The following is a 20,588-nucleotide window of genomic DNA, read 5'->3' as shown; positions in this document are numbered from 1 at the left end:
AAAGTACATTATGAAGGGATCTTCTTATGGCCAGTATGAACAGGAGGAATGATCACAGCAATATAAAACGAGTTAAATGTTCATTTGAGGGCTTGACTGCTAAAAATTGTGAAATTATCCTTTGAATATGATTTTAAATGAAGGTATTTACTTATAATAAAATATTTTTACATTGTGGGATTGATACTTTTACTTCTTCTACCACTACAAGTAACAAAAACAACATTTGATGTAGAACTACAAACACATCTGCTTAAGTACTACAGAATGTCGTTTCAATTGGCCTCTGCCATGTCGTCACTTCCGTCTGTCAGCTCGTACACTTCCGGAAGAAGCGGAAGACAACAGTGGAAATCTACAGCACATATGCATTTTTTAAACCAGTGAAATACAATCAAACATCTCAATTCAGGCCTTATGTCAGCTCGAGATATCGACATGGTGAGTATGCGCTCTGTTTTTGCTTTTGTCCGTCGCTGACGACACATTTATACCGAAAACAAACCGTAATCGGAGCAGTTGAGCTAACTTAGCAGCAGCTAACAACAACACGACAGCAGCAGAAAGATGCCCTGTCATGATGGGAAACGCTGCCAACTCATGGTCCAAGTTGGTTACTTTATTAACAGGATTTTTGGGGCCTTTTCCACAGTTTTCCTTCCACGTATTCGACCACCCGATGTCCCGTGGTTTCCAGAATCGGTTCTCCACTCAGTACCGATGCTACTCGGTGTCCATGCTGGCTGGTCCCAATGACCGCTCCGACGTGGAGAAAGGAGGCAAAAGTCAGTATTTATACTCAGTGATGCCCTTAAAAGTCCAAACACTGCCAGTTGAATATGTAAACATTTAAGCCAAACCCAAGAAATATAACTGTAATTATCTAAAACCCAGAAAATATAAAGTATGACTAAAAAACAAGAGTCAGGTTATCATGTAAACACTGATGTTTGTTTCTCGCTCTGATCATTCCCTCTGTGTACATACTGATCATTAGAAGATCCCCTCATAATACACTTACAATGTAAGTGATGATAATGTAAGTACAAAATGAAAAAGGTGAAATTAATAGAAAAAAAGTATATTTGAGGCTCATATGAAGCTTCAGCCACCCAAATAGCTCAAATCAAGGAGATATCTTTCAGATCAAAGTCTTATTAGCCCCAAAGTCTCTCAACAAGGAAACAAAAAAGGAATTTGAAGACTGTAAATGTGTCTTGACAGAGAAGATATTTATGAGAGCTTATTCCTTATTAATGTATCGACTAATTGTCTCTTTCCTTTTAGTAATTATGCCTCCTTCCGCTCTGGACCAGCTCAGTAAGTGCAAGTTAAATGAAGCACCTCTTCATACTGCTTCATGTATGTACTTCCTACATGATTCTTACCTTTCTGTGTCTTCCTCGTGTACAGGCAGACTTAACATCACCTATCCGATGCTGTTCAAGCTGACCAACAAGAACTCAGACAGAATGACGCACTGCGGTGTCCTGGAGTTTGTGGCAGACGAGGGAATCTGCTACCTGCCACACTGGGTGAGAAACACACGTTGAATGTTAATGTCCAAGGAAGAGAGATGTTACTGCTGTCACCAGGAGTGGAGTATATTTTTTAAAAGTTACTTTACATAAATATGAGAGGAGTAAATAGGAGTTCAAGTAAAAAGTAGTTAATGAAAAAGATGTTGAATTTCTGAGAGAATCGAAGTTTAAATTTAACTATATGATTTGTATTGTGAGTGAAGTTTGACTTTTTATTGTCAATTCATTCTTCCCACAACTTTAAAAGCCACTCTGTATGTATTCCTCCTTTCAGATGATGCAGAATCTGCTGCTGGAGGAAGGTGGTCTGGTCCAAGTGGAAAGTGTTAACCTTATGGTGGCCACTTACTCAAAGTTCCAGCCACAGAGCCCCGACTTCCTGGACATCACAAACCCCAAAGCAGTGTAAGATATATCAACTGGGGACATTAAACGTTTGTGTTTAAATGAACTGTTGAAATATGTTTCCCCCTGTTTTCAGGCTGGAGAATGCTTTGAGAAACTTTGCCTGCTTGACAACTGGTGACGTCATCGCGATCAACTACAATGAAAAGGTGAGACTTTTTCTTTTGTACAAAGTGACACAAAATACATAAATACAGAGGATGAGGCACGAAGTGAGGTAACATGACAAGAAGCAGACAAAACCCACCACAACAAACAAACATAACAAATAATAATAATACTAAAGTTAATGGATATATCATAACAGTAATAACAGTGAGTATTAGAAAAGTGCAAACCACTTATTGCTGCCAAGAACGAATGTGGAGGACACGTGTGTTATGAGTGTGTTTGTGTCTGTGTTCATGACTGAAAGAGAAAAAGATGGAGATGAAAAGGAGGACGAAGCAGTCCTTAAATGAATAAATAAATAAGGATTATAGCAACTCTGAAATGGGCACCTCTGGGCAACAATAAGATGTTTCTGTGTATGATTTTCTTTTTAAGCCTGGCTGCTAATAAGACCAATGGATATGTTTCAGATCTATGAGCTGAGAGTAATGGAGACCAAGCCAGATAAAGCAGTATCCATCATTGAGTGCGATATGAATGTAAGTCCCTCCATATGTTACTTGCTATATTAAAAATCAGTCAGTTATTCACTTGGGTTCTTTAATTGGGTTTTTGTGACTCACTCTGATTCTCAGGTGGATTTTGATGCTCCACTGGGCTACAAGGAGCCTGAAAGACGACCTCAGCACCAGGAAGAACCAACGGTAAGTGTCTAACTTAAAAGGCACCTGTAAAATCTTTGAGCACTCTGAACACTTTGACAAATCTCTCTTTTCTCCTCAGGAGGAAGAACCAGATCCCAGCAGTTACGCTGATATGGACACAGGATTCAGAGTGAGTGATTGTTGATGTGGGTGAGAGGCTCAGTAATGTCTTCATGAGTGCTGATTAACTTCTAATCTGTTTCTGACAGGCTTTCACTGGCTCTGGCAACCGCTTGGATGGTAAAACGAAAGGGATCGAGCCCAGCCCCGCTCCTCTCGCCCTGAGCGACATCAAAAGGTTAAAATATGTTCAGTATTTGATGCATGTGGACATGAAGTGGCCTGCAAATGAAAGATTATAACTCCACAGAGGTTTAATCATTCAAAATGATAAGTGTGCTTAATTGTAAGGTTAATACAAACACTGTGTACTTTGACTTCATTAGATAGGACTCTAACAGGACAAAATCTTCAATTGGCTGGTGAGCTAAATTTAGTCATACATTATGACACAGTGTGGCTGAGTGGCAGCTAATGCACTGTGGTGGACACTGTGACAATGTTCCTACAGTGTGAGAAATTGTCACTTTTAGTTGTGACTTTGTACGACGTCATTCAAGGTCACATTTCTGGAAAAAACGTCTGGAAACAGTAACTGTGCCTCTGACAAGCTAAGAACAGATTCACAACATTTAAATTTTCCTAATTTAGATTTCTCCAGGCCTAAAATTGCACTTTGCTTTTCAGTGTCCAAATGTTGCTCTTTTTTGTGTCACAGAGCACAATCAGTCTGTTCTTAGTCCTGTCCAAAATGTTTTAAGTTATTCAAATAGATGATGAGGAGAAAAAGAAATTGCTATTCAGTTTGATTATCCAGCTACTTTGTCACCTGGGCATTCAACTACATGCACAATGTGACAACAGACTAACCGACAAGCAGGGATGTGTCAACATTTTGTCTTTTTTTTCACCTCACAATGTGAACATTCAGGTTTTGAAATGGTCAAAATGGCACAGTGTGTGAAGGCCCTCAGTATCACCTGTTCCATCTTTATTACCAATTAACACACACAAAGCCATTTTAGACATCATTAACAGCAGAAAGGTGAACCACATCTAAAAGTATGTTTGGTAATAAATTTTGACTTCTAATCTTTCATCACACAGAGGCATTCCCAACTATGAATTCAAAATGGGCAGGATCACCTTCATCAGAAACTCGAAGCCTCAGCCCAGGAAATTTATTGATGATGTAAGTACTGTGAATGATTTTGTTAGTTGCTCAGTCAGGGTGTATTTGCTGTAACTAAACTAGATTTTATTTTGACCTTTTTTTTGTTAAAGATTTTTTTGGCACAGACGCCTTTATTTAACAGTAGACAGACAGGAAACAGGAGAGAGGAGGGGGGTGTGATATGCAGCAAAGGACCTCCGGCCGGGATTCGAACTGGGGTCGGCTGCATATGTGACATGCGCGCTAACCACTCGATCACCTGCGCGGCAGTTTTTATTTTGACTTTGACCAGCAGTCTTTAAATCAGTTTTCTATATTTAAGGCTCATGTTGAACTTTTCTAATTGTCACTGTTTTTAAAAACTCTTTTAATCCTGTCAGGATGATGCCCTGAACAGATTCATCGCTTTCTCTGGAGAAGGACAGTCGCTACGCAAGAAGGGCAGAAAGCCTTGAAGAATCCCAAATGGAGAGACCAACTTGCGTGCACAGACCCACCATATCTGTCATCACCTACAACAGCAAAGTAAACTGCCCATCAGATGCATAGGGCTTCTGTGTCTTTGTCCCTTTTGAATTTGCAGTTGTGCTGTTGAGGTGAGATTATATTTTATTAAAGCTCTGGCAGCAGAAACTGAGCTCGGTGTGTATACCATGCATCACTACAGTTCATCACCAAGATGTGAAGAATTGTTGTTTTGATATCAGATTTGAAATGTTGTTCACTTCTTTGCAATCTCCTCCAAATATTCTGTTACCCTGAGTCCCATTGTAATGATAAAATGGGAGCAATAATAGCTCTATACTTAAGTTTCTATTAATAATGAAAATAATTTTGTGGTTGAAGATTTTTTTTCTGAGTTATAGGAAAATGCAAGTTTTTTCCCTTTGGTTTATTTATAGACAAATAAAGGACTGTGTTTTGAAATGTAAAGTAGCTGAAAGTGTGTTTTTTTTAATGTGGTAATATTCAAACATTTACAGGACCAGTCAAAAGTTTGGACAAACTTTCTCATTCAAATGGATGAGAAGATGTGTCCAAACTTTTGAGTGGTGCTGTAAATTAACTACACAATGGAAAAGAATAAGAGACCATGATGATATAATAATATTTCCATATTCATTGATTAAAGTTTTCTTGAACTGAGTTAATGGACAGAGTCACAATTTCTGTCTTTAAAACTACAGTTAGGTGATCAATATATTATAATTAATTCTTGCCATAATCAATCATCCTGTTCATGCTGACCATTAGAAGATCCCTTCATGATGGAATTACAATTTAAGTAAGGAGGACAAAATCCACAGTCCTCCTGTACAAAATGTATTTAAAAGTTTATCTGAAGCTTAAATGAAGCTTCAGTATCTGAATTATCCATGTAGATCATGGATTTTTGGTCCAGGTGTCCCCCATCACTTACACTCAAAGAACATTTGAAGGAGATATTTTAATAGCCAGCATGAACAGGAGGAATGATTACAGTGAGAAAAACCTCTTTCAGTGTTCATTTGGGCACATTGTTGTTTAAAGACAGATTTAAAAAGAAAACTTTGCACCTGTCCTTAAAGAAATCTATGTACCTAATATGAATTTGGGCAAGCCACGTTGCAGAAATATATAAGTCTTATTACAGTAAGTGTCATGGAACAGATACAATTTGAAGTTATATTAAATAATTAGTACTTTATACAATAAATTAACTGAATCCCACAAATCTGGATGTAAAAGCCAAGAATGATTTATCTTCAAACAGGTGTATCTCTTTCTATATGTATTTTACGTTTTAAAACATTTAAAATAACTATGGTTACCACAAGAAAGCAACAAATGGGATGTTTTGTTGCATTTCTATTAGTGAAAAAATCTTGTTATTTTAGTTTAAATACTTTGAAAAAAACAGAAATGAAGCCGGAAGTACTCCTGGTTCAGGTTGCCTTTTTTAATCACTTGCGAAGGTCCGCCTTCCTCTGCCTCTGACTGGCTAGTATACGTTGCTGTCGTTGGTTAAATTGGTTAATTTTAGCCCTGAGGAGTGAGATGATTTGTTTAGTTTAAAGGCTATCATGATCACAGCCAATCAGCGGCTGAGCTGGGCGGGTCTTCACAGAATGCGGGTGGGGAAAATAACGCGTTCAGGATAGTATACAGTTAGCAATGGAGCAGCCAGAAAAACTACACTGGAGGGTAAAGTATCAAATAAATTACATTATAAATTACGTTTTTTATAAAGATGTTCCGATTCAACTCATCTATGTATGTATTGATAGACGGTAGAGTGCCACATCTGAAAGAAAACAGGTTTGTCAGTCAGCAAGGTGATTAGCTAGCGTTGCTAAATGGTCAATATAACCTTAACAAAGTTAATGAGACAGGTCGAGCACATCTAGTCAGTCATGCTTTCCTTTAAAGTGTAAAAATAAATCAATGTAGACTTCTGTAAAACGTACTGCATCTTTGACAACCCCAGACATGTTATTCTCGTCCTATTATGCTACATTTTAGTATTAAAGTATGAAGTAACCTTTATCTGACATTTTTACATGTATTATTTAACCCTTACATACTTAAATTAGACACATTTTCTCACATTGGAGAGCATTAATACATCCGAAATGATTTACTTAAAGCCTGCAAATGTATGGCCTTCCCTGAAGTGAACCAGAATATGCATAAGTGTAAATATCTAAACATTTGTATCTTTTATACTTAGTGTTACAGATCAAATTTGACCCATTTTGTTACATTTGAGAATGCCTGAAATGTTATGACCAGAATATACAAAAATGTAAATATCTTTTGTGTGCCTGATACACATTTTTATCTTTTATACATAGTGTCACAGACAGACTTTGACCATTTTTTTCATTTGAGAGCATTAAATAGACCCTGAACTCCTGTCTTTTATCCTGACATTTTATTGGAGTTTGCAAAAATGGTGAGGCATCCTTCACATTCAATAACAAGTCATGATGGCTGTTTTGTTCTCTGGTTTTAGGCTCATGATGGACCATAATATGGTGTGATTGTGAATGTGCTCTTTGAAAGCTTCATTAAGGATTAATCACCCATTTATTAATAACTGATCAGGTGTACATGAATACAGTTAGATTTGTGGTGCAGGTATAGACACTAATTATGAGGGGATACTGCGAAGGGTCAGAATATTAACAGCATGTGAGAGTTAACAATCATCACAAGATACATTACACATATACAAGATACATGTGGCAGCATAAAATAACAGAAACCTTCTTAGTGGACGACTCAGTAACTAAATAATAATGATTGACATTTTCCTTTAAGAATTACACAGGCTTTGTTTAGCAAAATATGCATTTGTGTATGAATTGTGCAATAATCTAATATAAATTTTAAAATGCTCTTCCCCTTTTAAGATTAAAAGAAAAAGCACACTGCATCATTATGGAGGACAATTATTGTAACAGCAGAAAAAGGTCTGCACACTGCAGCTCCCAATGCAGGTGTAATTTAATAGGATATCACCAGTGATGGTTCAAGCCATCTGCTCTTCTTCAAGCTTGTTAGTGTGTGACGTTTCAAGCCTTAAAAAGGGCAGAAGGCTCGGCACATCACTTGTGATATCCTATTAAATCACCTGCATTGGGAGCTGCAGTTTCTGCTGTTACAGATTTAGTTATTTGATCCAGTACTTGCTTTCTTATTCTGGATGTGTGTGTACTACATGGACAATTGTTGCAAAATGTTTAAACAATAATGGAGTATATAGAGTCTACGGTTATGGAGTTTTTTTAACACAACCTCACCTCTAAAACTACAGCCATTGGTACAAGTTGTGCACACACACCAGGTTGAACTCTTATTTTCATTTGTGTGGCCCTATTAGGACATCAGATATATCCAGGGAAGGGGAAATGAACATGTTTCAGTTACATTAGTGATGACACCACCTCTGTCTCCCCATATAGCCGCCCCGGGCCTGTGATGACTATTGGAGTGAATTCAGGCACTGCAAGAGTTTGTGGAACCGTTTCCACAACTACTACACTTACGGTACCTCCCCATCCTGCCGTCAGTGGAAAGAGGACTACAACAGCTGCAAAGAGTGGGAGAAATACAAAAACACTGAGGCCAAGGTACAACTTTGATAACACATGATAACTGTTTCCCAAAATCCAAGATCCAGATGTCTTGTTTTGTCCTAACTAACAGTCTACAACATAAACATAATCCATTTACTATCACAGAAGACTAAAGGTACAACTTTGTCTTGTTTTAAGACCAGACTTTTTAATGCTATTCTAAATGAAACCAGTGAACTCAGTAGTCTTTTCTTCTGTGTCTGTGTTATAGGAAGCATTGCAGAATAGTGAAAGGGACAGAGTGGCAGAGCAGAGGAAGTTCACCCCCGTGTGGCAGCTGAGGCAAGACCCTCCCAGAGACTGGCACCTTCCCCTGAACCAAGAAAAACCTCAGGACTCTTGAACCGTCACACTTTATCCTGCCGTCTTTGCTCCGTGGCGGCCAAAGCAAAATTAAACGGAGATTCAGGATGTACTGTATTTCACTTCATGGACATAACTAAACCCTGAAGAGCCACATGTACTCGAGAGAGACTGGTCGACACTCGCGGCCTTCTCAAGCTGTACTCAGATCTGTGTAAAGTAATAAAAAGTGGTGAAAGCATCCAGTGGCCAGACATGAAGATGACAGCCGCTTTTCATCCAGTGAATTACAGGATGGTCTCTGTGAAGGAAGTGTTGTTCCAGTCATAAACTATTTAACTCTTCATTGTTTGTGTAGACTGAAGCACAGACTGCACTGTGCCTAAATGTTTTGGGTAAAGAAGAAGCTATACTGGGTCGAGTCATGTGATTAATAAATTCCATAATTCATCCAAATAATGAAGGATTCGCCAATCACTGTTTTAATGTGGGTTAAATTTAAAAAATGCACCACAGCTTTTGTTGGCATCAATAGGAAAGCTGACCTCTGATAAGGATGTTAGTAGTCTCATTAGCATTACCTAAAGATTATTTTCACTATTATTATTATTATTGATTATTTTCTTTAATTCATTGGTTATTTGTTTGGTGCAGAAAGAGGTATGGTTTGGTCAGAAATGGTAACACATGATAACTGTTTCCCAAAATCCAAGATCCAGATGTCTTGTTTTGTCCTAACTAACAGTCTACAACATAAACATAATCCATTTACTATCACAGAAGACTAAAGAAACAAGAAAATACTCACATTTGAGAAACTGGAATCAAAATTCGTAAGTTCCCTTTTGCAGAATGACTCAAAAGTAATTTACAAAATATTTTCCAATTTTAATAGCTGGCAATTATTTGAGTAATTGTTGCAGCTCTGTGAACATCATGTTTATAAAGCTGTGGATACTCCTGTGATGAGTATATTACAATATATATTAGTATCGATACATTAATATAATTGAAAGTTTCACCCCATAGAGTTGTGCATCAGTTTTATGCTTTCATGTGATTCAGTTTGGATTTATTATTTAGTAGCAAGTTTTAAATAATTTTGAACAAGTTGAATTCATAAAAAATGTACATTTTAATATCAGATTACTTTCAAGTTTTTATACAGGGGCATGAATGTGGAAAAAACAATATGCATGAGAGTTCTTGCATCCGACACACACAAAGGAGCTGAAATGATTGCAAGCCTCATACTGTTAGTTCAAAAAGAAGATTTATGTCTATGAAAGTCTTTCACACCTGCAGGCTGTTCAAACGGTGTGTCATGGACTCAACAACAAAAAACAATACACACACACACGAGCTGCACCGTGTCCATCACTGCTGGGTGTAGACTTTAGTGGTGTCGTTGTACTTCCCCTCCGGTGCCTCAAACTTGGTCTTTGGCGGTGTGTAGGTGGGACCTTCATGAGTGAAAGGAAAGAGTTGGAGGTCTGGTTTGAGGGCTGCTTGGTACAGCCCCTCAGACTCGATTTTCAGCTCCTCCAGAGCCTCCCTCTGTGCCTTCAGAGCAAGTTCAACAGCCTGCATTTCAGCCATGTGCTGCTCCTGCAAGAACAAAACACTGGTGAACCCGACAAATGGAGACCGAGAAACTGATGTAATGGAGTGCAGAGGTCAGAGGCAATATTTTCCATTTAAGCATATCTGCAAATAGTAAGTGGTCACCTGTTTGTATCGAGACCACTCCTTCAGCAGCAGGGCTCGACCTTCACTTTCATCAAACGACAGCTTTGGTGCGGAGCGTTGCCTTTGTAAGAAATTAAACATTTTATAGTACTTTCAGTTCTGCAGGTATCATAATAGCAAGGAAAGAACAAAGATACAGTAAGTCAAAGACAAATGATGCATAAAGTTTTTCCAATCAAGTAGATATCTGTCAACATTACAGTCTTAGTGCCAAAATTCCTCTTTTTGCTGATATACCTCCACTGTAGCTCAACAGGGAAACACAAAGAGGCTGAAAAAGGCTGTAAATGTGGCAGATATCTACTGTACATGACTAACCCAGACTGCTGAAACCTTATTTAAGCTTCAGATAAACATTTAAATGCGTTTATGCACAAAATGTCTGTGGACACACTGTTGATTTTAGCCACAAATGTGCTTAAGTTGAACGCATATTTGAAGGGGATCTTGTAATAGCCAGTATGAACAGGAGGAATGATTACAGAGAGGAAAACCTCTTTCAATGTTCATAGGAGCCCCTGTCTGTTGTTTTAAGACAGATTTGAAAAGTAGTGAACCTTCTTCAATATCTGGGAGTCTTAATGGCAAAACACTGCTTTTAAAGCTACTGTATGAACAGTTATTAGGACTGCAATCTTGTTTTTGTGTCACATCCATCTCTAAACCCATGTCCAAGAATGAATCAATGAAATTTTAAAAATTTGACACTAGAACAATTTAGGTGATTTAAAACGTTACTTAATAAAACAAACAGCAGTGAGTGAGACAGTGTGTGGGAGATTTCTGCATTTTTTGATTGCACTTTCCTCCAACATACCTGCAACTACTCAGGTGTGCAGGGATTTCTTTCATTAATTTTGCACACTGCTTCCTGACAGTGCTGCATAAGTTAACAATGTATCAACTAAAAATCTAACATAGTCACTTGTCAATGTGAAATGAACTGCACCTTGTTTCGTCCAAGCATTGGGATGAAGTGATGAAGTCCTCTATCGGGATGAGCTCAGGTGGAACCTTTTCCAGCTTCTTCAGCTTTTTCTTCAGCCTGTCTCTTATTGCCTGCTCCCTTTTGGGGTCCACTTTCTTCTTCTTTTTGGGCTCCGCTCTTAAAAAAAAAACACAAAGAACTCCTTTAAGTGCACACGTTCAAAGGCAAGGTATGTTTTCAAATAGAGCTGGTAGAATACTTGCACTGGGAATTTAAACTGGATACAATTTTCTGAACAAAATTTGACTATTGTCTCATCAGTAGTTTATCATACCTCAGAGGAGCAGATGTCTTCAGTGTCATCGCTGGTGCAAACCAAGGACTCTGAACAGCATGGTGATTTTCTCCCAACACAAACCTGCAAAACAAGACACAACAAACAGAATACAAGGTCAAAACATGCCACCTGCTGCTTTTTGTAAGACGTGAAAAGCCTAAAAGGTTGTAAACCACTGGTTTCATCTTTAACAATGTGTTGTATTTTATAAGCTTGTTATATTATCCACTGTGTCAAGTCTTCACCGGAATAGTAGATTAAGCTGTTAAAAGTAGCAAAGTGGAAATATAAAAGTATTGTAAAACAGAAGCCCTCAGGTAAAGTACAAGTTCATCAAAATTGTACTTAAGTAGAGTATCACTTGAGTAAACACATCTAGTGGATAACCTTCACTGTTAGCTTCATGTTAGCCAGCTGAGACACTCACCTAGAAGCAGAGGGTTGACGGGATAAAACTCTGCAGAGGCAGCGCGATAAAGCCACAGACATGTTTACACTGTGTGTTTTATTTCAGTGAAATCTCATACTCAGAAGGACATAAATGTTCACATATAGTCAAAATCACGTCGCTTGTGCCCTCCTTTGACGGCTTGATACAGTCTATGGTGAACACACGTTTACGTTACGCAGAGGGATGACGTCGCCGCACTTTCGTGTATTTTATTTGCGCTGAAAAATAATATACGGCGTGAAATCTTGCATTATTCACACATACTATAATAAAAGAAGAACAATGTGAGGTGTTCAAAATTTTAAATAAAATAATTAGAATAAAATATGTTGATTTTACTGCTTATATGTAATATTTTTTGTCGAATCTTAGTACCCGAGTGGAAAATGGCGTCAGGAGATCATTATTTTTCTAGGAAGGCGAGGGAAGGACCAATCCCATTCTTCATACCTGACTCTAACCAATAAAACCAACGAATGAAACGAGAACTAACAAATCAGAGTAGAGTGGGCGGGCTATAACGTCGCCATCCTAGGAAAGAAAATTGCATCCTGGCTGCATTATTTGGGGGAAAGGTTGCAGATATCAGACTACCTCATGTTTTCATTGTAACTGCGGACTAATTAAGGCTGATTCAAAAAGAAACCGATCGAAAAAGTTTGATCCTGACTGTGTTGGACTGTTGAATCATCATCATGGCGCTCCTCAGAGGTAAATAAACTCTTTAATTGAGTAAGAAGCAAAGAAAGTGTGCAAGATTAAATAGTAAGCTGTGCTGCTTTGACGATATTTGATGTTAGAGCGAAATCCTAATTAGTGTCCCATTACTATAGAAAGTAATATACAACGAATGTAACCACTGTAAAGTCGACTATTGGAAAATCTAAATGTCAGGACAGCATGAAAAGTTGCTGATCACAACGTTACATGTAAAATAGGCGAAAGGTGACTAGGTGGTTTCACCTTTATTTGCTTTATTAAAAAGTACTGTATAATATCAGGTGTTGCTTTTCACCACTGACAGATGTTTTACACTTTTCTGTAAATCTCTTTAGTTTTTTAGGGTCCACAAACAATTTATATTTAATGCACTTTCCTCAGACATAAAACAGTCTAAACTTTAAAAGACAACAACGAACTTGACACACAACATTAACACCCACCTTCAAAACATGATAGCTTACTAAAAAGTCAATACAGAATTTTTAAAAAGAAGCTCATTGCAAACGCTGTGAATTACAATGGCAGGTCAAGTAATCCTGACCATCCTGGTGGGAGCCAGAGGTCAGACAGATTTACCTTAGAGAGAAACCAGTATTTAAGATAGAAATCATGCCATTGGTATTATTGAAGCACTGTGTGTTTTTCTAAAGTAACTTTCATGCTAAAGTTAAAGGATAGGTTTACAATTTTTCAAGGCAGTCTTAATCCTCCTGTTGTCCTCGTGACCTGGGAGGTCAAAATTATACCTAAAATGAGCTTATCTAAAGTTAATATGAGGCTTCAGAAGTCATAGTCTCATTAAGTGGATTTCTGCCACATTTATGGTCTTTTTAGTAAATTGGTTAGTTTCAATTTTGTCAGGACAAACTTTTTACGCTAATATTTAGTCACAGTGATTTATAAATAATTTTGACATTTGGTTTCTGTGCTAACACTGAAATCCCAGGGAAAATGTGTTTGATTTTTTAGTGTATGCACATGGTTACACTATTGTACAGTCTGTCTTTCAAAGAAGGCACCACACATGTTAACCAACATGTTTAACTTGCAGATGAAAAAAGCACCTTCCCTATCTGTTTCACTGCAGATCCCTTAGAGTGACTGTAATTTAATGTTTAATACAGTTATTTAATCCACACATACAATATGTAATTCATTAAAAAGTTAAAAGAAAACAATCCTTAACTCTCCTGTTGTCCTCAAGTTAAGGAAGGAAGGGAGGAAGAAAGAAAAAAGGAGGAATGAAGGGAGGAAGAAGGAAAGAAAGGAGGGAGGGAGGAAAGATGGAAGGGAGGATGGAAGGAAGGAAGGAAAGGAGGGAGGAAGGAAGGAAGGAAGGATGGAGGGAGGAAGGAAGGAAGAAGGAAAGGAGGGAGGAAGGAAGGAAAGAAGGAAGGAAAGGAGGGAGGGAGGGAGGGAGGAAGGAAGGAAGGAAGGATGGAGGAAAGAAGGAAGGAAACAAGGTAGGAGGGAGGGAGGGAGAAAGGAAAGAAGAAAGGGAGGAAGGAAGGAAGGACGGAAGGAAGGAAGGGAGGAAAGAAGGAACAGTCAAAACAGACTGGGTCAATTTGACCTGGGAGGACGACAGGAAGGTTAAACATTAACCTTGTGATTGTGTGTGAAAGCATGTGAAATGTTAATGTGAAAGAAGAGTGCACTGTATTTAAAAACCTTGATACAGTGGAACAATTCCCTGTTGGTGCATCTGATGTTTCTTCTTTTATCTTTTTATCTTGATACCAACGATCACTGCTCTGGGTACCACCCAGCACCTCCTGACGCTGTGATCTGGCTCTGGCTCAGTGGTGGGTGGTGAGAGCTTTTCGCTGCTATATTAAAATACTCTGTTTCCTTGCAGGTGTATTTATTGTTGCTGCCAAGCGCACTCCATTCGGCACCTATGGAGGTGTTCTGAAGGATCACAGTGCAACAGATCTGGCTGAGCACGCAGCCAAAGCCGCACTCGCTGCAGGCGGTGTGGCACCAGAGCTCGTGAACAGTGTCATCATGGGAAATGTCATGCAGGTATTTTAAATCAAAAAGATCAACAGTCACATTTAACAGACTGTGATCACAAGGACTAACACATATATACATACTGACCAGTATGTGTATTTCATTCCTCTCTGTCTCCCCCCCGTTTCAGAGCTCAGCTGATGCACCCTACATTGCACGCCATGTTGGTCTGAGGTGTGGTGTTCCCATCCCAGTGCCTGCTCTCACTGTGAATAGACTGTGTGGATCTGGTTTCCAGTCCATCATCAATGGTGCTCATGTGAGTACGCCACCAAGACCAAAATGCTCTGGCAGTAATATAAATGTAGAAAAAACAACAACATTATTGTGTATTTATAAATGATTGAAGCAATACCTAAAGGAAGTTTGTTTTTTACCGTCTATTCGTGTTTGTAGGAGATCTGCCTAAAGGAGTCAGAGGTGGTCCTCTGTGGGGGCTCAGAGAGTATGAGCCAGGCCCCATACGCTGCTCGCAACATACGATTTGGTACAAAGTTCGGATTCGATCTCAAGGTTTTCCTTTATTTTTATTTTTTAATGACTTTCTTATCACCAATCACTTGATGCTTATAGTATGACTATCATCATGAAGGCAGCTTATAAAACTCCTAAAAGCCTTTGACAGAAAGATAATATCTCCCTTCCTCTGCCGACAGCTAGAGGACACTTTGTGGGCAGGACTGACTGACCTTCATATCAAAATCCCGATGGGCATCACAGCAGAAAACTTGGCAGAGAAATACCAGATTACACGAGAGGACTGCGACAACTACGCATACCAGACGCAACAAAGGTGGAAGGCAGGTCAGGAAAAACAAATTTTTAAAATATATTTTCAGTAATTTCATGGTTCGCGTGTTAAGATGTTTTTTCTGTCTCCAGCTCACGAGGGCGGTCACTACACAGCAGAAATTGCTCCCATTGATGTGAAAGCGAAGAAGGGAAAGGTACCCATGGCTCAGGATGAGCACCCTCGTCCTCAGACCACACTGGAACAGATGGCTAAACTGGCTCCTGTCTTCAAGAAGGGAGGGACCGTTACTGCTGCCAACGCGTCGGTAAGTCCGCATTGCTATGTGCTGACTCTTCAGTTTAACTTTTATTATTCCATCGATCTCCTCACAGACTCACTGAACGGACACCTGCCAACAATGGAGAATGCCTCACTATGGATATCTCTGTGGGAAAGCACCTTATTTAAGTGTGCCAAAAATATTGACTTATTTTCCGACATCCTAATTTCATCTTACACTATAACAAGACGTTTGGAAACATGACATATTTTTTATTTGGTGTTTTGGACATCAGCTATCACCACAAACCATAACTCCTTAGTATTGTTGTTTTGTTAGTTAATTTGTTCTTTCCCAGAAACATTTTGGAAATAAGAAAGCATTGATACATTTGACCAAAAGTCTTTTATTTGTTGGTGTGGATATGTTAAGATCAGGTAAGTAGGTAAGACCGTTTCAGGAGTGCGTTTGAATACTCTCATGCCTACAATGAGTGAATATGATGATTACTATATCCAATGTGGTCCTCTTTGTCTGCAGGGTGTATCTGATGGTGCTGCTGCTGTGGTGATTGCAAGTGAGGATGCGCTGAAAGAACACAAGCTCACTCCGCTGGCCAGAATTGTGTCCTATCATGTGTCGGGCTGCGACCCCAGCATTATGGGAATTGGTGAGTGACAAATCAAAAAAACTTAATTTTCCACCTTTGTTGCACAAAAGTGTAAGTTTGTCTTCAGCTCGCATGAAAATCAACATCAGATGTGACGTCATACACATCATACGTCACAAAAACGGTAATCTCTGTAATTATATTTGAATATGAAAGCAGAATCTGTTTCTGGTACTGGAAGTGTTCTGGTTTCCCTTTGTAGTCAAATTAGTATTGATCATTCATGTTTGAGTGGAGAGCAAAAGAGGGAGAATTGACTGTCATCTGATGCCGATTTAGCTTTTTATCAGCTTAAAAATGTATATGCATATATCTGTTTATAGAGATTGTCCGAAATGTTGACTGAAGTGTCTCAAATTGCTAATCAGACTGTAAACAACAACCAATGCACTGAAGAGGGAGTCTTGGCCCGGATATCAATTATCTGTTATTGATACCCGAAAATATTGGACTTTGCCCTCAGAGGCTAAATTGTCATCAGACAGATAGTCGATGGGTTCTGAGATCACAAAAACAGTAAAAAGCTATAAAGTAATATGTTTATAGTCCTTTAAAATAAAATGAATGAATGTCTAAATATGCTATTGTGTTATTTGACGTGGTTTCCTTAAATCATCTTAGGCCCCGTTCCTGCAATCACTGAAGCACTCAAAAAAGCTGGTCTTTCTCTCAAGGACATGGATCTTGTGGAGGTATATCACTGCAGTTAAAAACTCGAATCCTTCTTGAGTTCATGTCATACATTTTATATTTAACATGTGTTGATTTATTCAGATAGTAGTTACTCACTTGTGTCATTGATGTCATCTTCTTTACACAGGTGAATGAGGCTTTTGCCCCTCAGTACCTGGCTGTAAGCAAGGCTCTTGGACTGGATCCTGAGAAAAGCAACGTCAACGGTGGAGCTATCGCCATCGGACATCCTCTCGGAGCTTCAGGAACACGTATCACTTCACACCTGGTTCATGAGCTCAGGTAATAATGTTATTATTCTCGCAATAAATCAGCTGAGATGTCTGTAAATTGATTTGCTTGGGTTAATTCTATTTTTGCCCTCACAGGCGACGAGGGGGCAAGTACGCTGTTGGCTCTGCTTGCATCGGAGGTGGACAGGGCATTGCTATCATCATCGAAAAATGCTAACTGAAGAAGCCGTACACTCAGAAGATTGCCTGTAGAGGAATGTAGTTCACACACACCGTCCACTCAAAAAATATAATTGAACCATACTAAAATTAAACATGATATTATTTCAAGTCTTTGACATACACATAAAATAGCAAATGCTCTCTACAATGAAGCACTCATGCTCAGCTTACCCTGACACACAAAGAGGAATAATTCATTACTATAAATCAGGGCTGGGCAATATGGACAAAATCAAATATTGACCAAATACCTCAATATCACTATTGCAACAATATTGTAGGGACGAGTATCGGTGTGTTCGCAAAATATCTACACAATGAGATTTCTGATAAATAATCATCAGTAATGTGGATATTAGGGATGAATGATATGCCCAAAAAAATCACATCCTGATTATTTTAACAGACATTGTGACTGCAATATGAATTTAGTGGGAATGGTAATTTTTGCTTTTCAGCTTCACTGAAAAAAAAAATACAAATGATGATGTGATTTCTTGCTGTTTCTTTATATCTGGAGAATATGATCTGTAGGCTGGGGCATTTCTGTAGCACAGCAAAGCTTCATTTATAATAGTATGTTGTGACACATTTTACCTACATAAAAAAAATTGCAGCTCCTATGATTTGGATGTTGTACGGTAAAGGACAATAATAGAACAGCTGGAACAGTTTGGTATGTAGTCACTTTACTGTAATGCAGCCTTTAAATCCAGGAAAAGACAACACACTCACTATATTACCTCATCCAAAATCTAAGAGGGTATCTAGTCTTGTATCACAGTATCGATATATTGCCCAGTCCTTCTATAAATCAGCCCTTTTTTTTTTTTGCTGCTTACTCTTTGTCACTTCTTTCAGTCTTTTTATACAAAAATGTACAATAAATACTCCAGTCAGAGTTGCCTTGGAAGTGAATATTAAGAGCTAACTCCTGTTTCTGACCCACATGTCTGTGCTAGTTGTGCTGGTTTCTGTGTGTGACTGACATACAGAGCTAGCTCCTTAGTTACAGTCACCCATGTATTATACTATTAACAAGTACTGTCTGTGTTGAGATAAGAGGAAATACAATATTTGCCTTAAAATGTTCTGATCCACTCCATTATCAGGGAACAGTTGTGCCGAAACATGTCTGACCTGTGGTTTGTCCAGAAAAAAACAATTTTGTATATCTGTTTCAAAAAGCCTCAATAAATTACAGTTTGGAATTTACGTGTGAAGTTTTGTTTTTATGTAGCATCTGCTGCGGTCTTTATTTTATAGTTAAGAATTTGAGATGATTTTACAAAAAACTACTACTTACGTTTATTTTAGTTCTGATCTTTTTATTTTATTTTAAGTAACAGATTTTATTTGTTAACATAGGTCTGCATAATCAGGTTTCTGTTTTTTTTCTGCATGTGTCTATCTGTATGAGAGTAAATAGACCTTCAGTTTATGTTTTAACGATATATGAATGATAATTACCTTTAAAGAGTGCTTCACAGACATCAAAACAGAAAATATACAGTGCAATTACAAATTGGGGTATGTTCTTTGCAACCAAGAAAAATCAAGACAATTAATAAAAATCTTCATAATCAGAATCTTACATTTTAATGTACATATCACTCACTGGCCTCTTTATTAGGTACACCTGTGCAATCTAATTTAATCCAATACAATAGCTCTGCTTTAAATCATGCATTTATGAAGCTTGTACATTTTCAATTTTTGATGACATTGTGAAGAAAGTGATTCTACTTTATGTTTATTGCGTGATGGTGGTGTACTGAGCTCCATTATGTTGACTGGTGTTCCTAATATTTTGTCCACACAATTAACATACATGAATATATAATAATGGACCTCAGTACACCACCACCACTTAGTACGACCTCAGTAATAAACATAAAGTAGAATTATCCCCTTTCTGACAATGTCAACATAAACCAAAAGATTTATAAAATTCAAAAAAGTAGAATTTAAAGCAGAGCTGTTGTATTAGATTAAATTAGATTGCACAGATGTACCTAATGAAGCGGCTTGTAACTGTATATTTTATTTTATTTTACATTCTTTTGTTACATGTGGTCAAAATGATTTAGAAAAAACAATTACATACAACCATAGAGAAAAAATTAATTGAATAGTATGTTATGTAAATGAACAGCACATTCACATGCTTTCTATTCATAACGATATTTTATATTGCAATGACCTTTATTTAAAAAAAATACTTTTCTTGTTCTAAAAAGTTTATTGAACAATGCAGGAAAGGGGGATATGAAGTCTGCATGAACAATAAATTGTAGGAGCTATTATTTTTTTAACTTACAACACTGTGAAAGTATGAGCAGTATGAAATAAATTAAACTGCCTCACGGTATGTGGAGGGTATGTTTTTCTGCTTAGCTCTTACAGAAATTATTTTGGGAATTGTGAAAAGATTATTGTTGCTTGTGTCTGGATTTCTCCTTAAAAGGCCAAGTAGATTTCCGAACAACTCTATTTTTAGCTCGTATAACCTGATAGAAACATTACAATACAGTCAGAAAAATTAATTACTTAACTAAAGGAAATAGAATTGAATAATAAACGTGTCTCCAAAATGTGGGAGAGCGCCAGTGGTTAACAACAAGCACAACATTTATAAATGAGCATACAGGAAAAAACTCTTAAGGACTGCAATTACCATCACATCCTCGAAACCCGACGCTACGTGCGTCAACGTCATCGTGCAGCGTCCTTATATACGTCACATCCCCGGATGTCGGTCTTTTTTTCATAGCAAAGGTAAGACTGGCTTGCCTTCGTGTGACTGTGAGAATAAAATCTGTATTCATCTGCGTTATTTAATAAAAATTACAATCATCTAATGGCGGGAGATGAATTTAAGTACCTATACGATGCGTTAGACATCGTTATTTCTGTGATTTATCGGCCGTGTTTGTGTGATAATAAACAGTTTGATGTGTAGTCGTAGGCCGTCGGGTAGCCTTCGTGTTAGCTTGGCGGCTAACAAACGTGTATGACTTAAGTCTTGTATATTTGAAATATTACGGTGTATAGTAATGTTCCGCTGTCGTGTAGTTAGGTTTTCAATTAATATAAATACACTCAAATTTGGTTAACACGAGTGGCTATCTAGC

The 20,588-nt window shown here is 38.0% G+C and overlaps 4 protein-coding genes across 4 annotated transcripts; 3 read left to right on the top strand and 1 right to left on the bottom strand.

Moving 5' to 3' along the window:
* The first annotated feature begins 327 nt into the window (after positions 1–327).
* ufd1l (ubiquitin recognition factor in ER associated degradation 1) lies at positions 328–4,928 on the top strand. The gene is made up of 12 exons (XM_053325106.1): positions 328–441; positions 653–785; positions 1,288–1,320; positions 1,414–1,535; positions 1,816–1,946; positions 2,023–2,095; positions 2,528–2,596; positions 2,693–2,761; positions 2,841–2,891; positions 2,971–3,059; positions 3,929–4,013; positions 4,376–4,928. The coding sequence occupies exons 1-12, from the start codon at positions 418–420 to the stop codon at positions 4,448–4,450; spliced, it is 954 nt and encodes a 317-aa protein (XP_053181081.1). The 5' UTR covers positions 328–417; the 3' UTR covers positions 4,451–4,928.
* Positions 4,929–6,113: 1,185 nt separating this feature from the next.
* On the top strand, positions 6,114–8,873 carry c9h22orf39 (chromosome 9 C22orf39 homolog). The gene is made up of 3 exons (XM_053325701.1): positions 6,114–6,179; positions 7,943–8,110; positions 8,328–8,873. Exons 1-3 carry the CDS (start codon positions 6,150–6,152, stop codon positions 8,457–8,459), a joined length of 330 nt encoding a protein of 109 aa, XP_053181676.1. The 5' UTR covers positions 6,114–6,149; the 3' UTR covers positions 8,460–8,873.
* A 657-nt stretch (positions 8,874–9,530) lies between these two features.
* On the bottom strand, positions 9,531–12,019 carry mrpl40 (mitochondrial ribosomal protein L40). The gene is made up of 5 exons (XM_053325344.1): positions 11,861–12,019; positions 11,431–11,514; positions 11,118–11,273; positions 10,148–10,229; positions 9,531–10,027 (listed from the first exon to the last, which is right to left on the bottom strand). Exons 1-5 carry the CDS (start codon positions 11,920–11,922, stop codon positions 9,797–9,799), a joined length of 615 nt encoding a protein of 204 aa, XP_053181319.1. The 5' UTR covers positions 11,923–12,019; the 3' UTR covers positions 9,531–9,796.
* A 436-nt stretch (positions 12,020–12,455) lies between these two features.
* Positions 12,456–18,669, top strand: acaa2 (acetyl-CoA acyltransferase 2). The gene is made up of 10 exons (XM_053325062.1): positions 12,456–12,595; positions 14,466–14,632; positions 14,754–14,882; positions 15,020–15,136; positions 15,280–15,427; positions 15,506–15,681; positions 16,177–16,306; positions 16,928–16,998; positions 17,127–17,281; positions 17,368–18,669. The coding sequence occupies exons 1-10, from the start codon at positions 12,580–12,582 to the stop codon at positions 17,447–17,449; spliced, it is 1,191 nt and encodes a 396-aa protein (XP_053181037.1). The 5' UTR covers positions 12,456–12,579; the 3' UTR covers positions 17,450–18,669.
* Positions 18,670–20,588: the final 1,919 nt, after the last annotated feature.

The sequence above is a fragment of the Scomber japonicus genome, chromosome 9, assembly GCF_027409825.1.
Source record: "Scomber japonicus isolate fScoJap1 chromosome 9, fScoJap1.pri, whole genome shotgun sequence".
In the NCBI taxonomy this organism is placed as follows: domain Eukaryota; kingdom Metazoa; phylum Chordata; class Actinopteri; order Scombriformes; family Scombridae; genus Scomber; species Scomber japonicus.
Note: the sequence above shows the minus strand (reverse complement) of the source record. Positions and strands in the feature narration are given on the sequence as shown.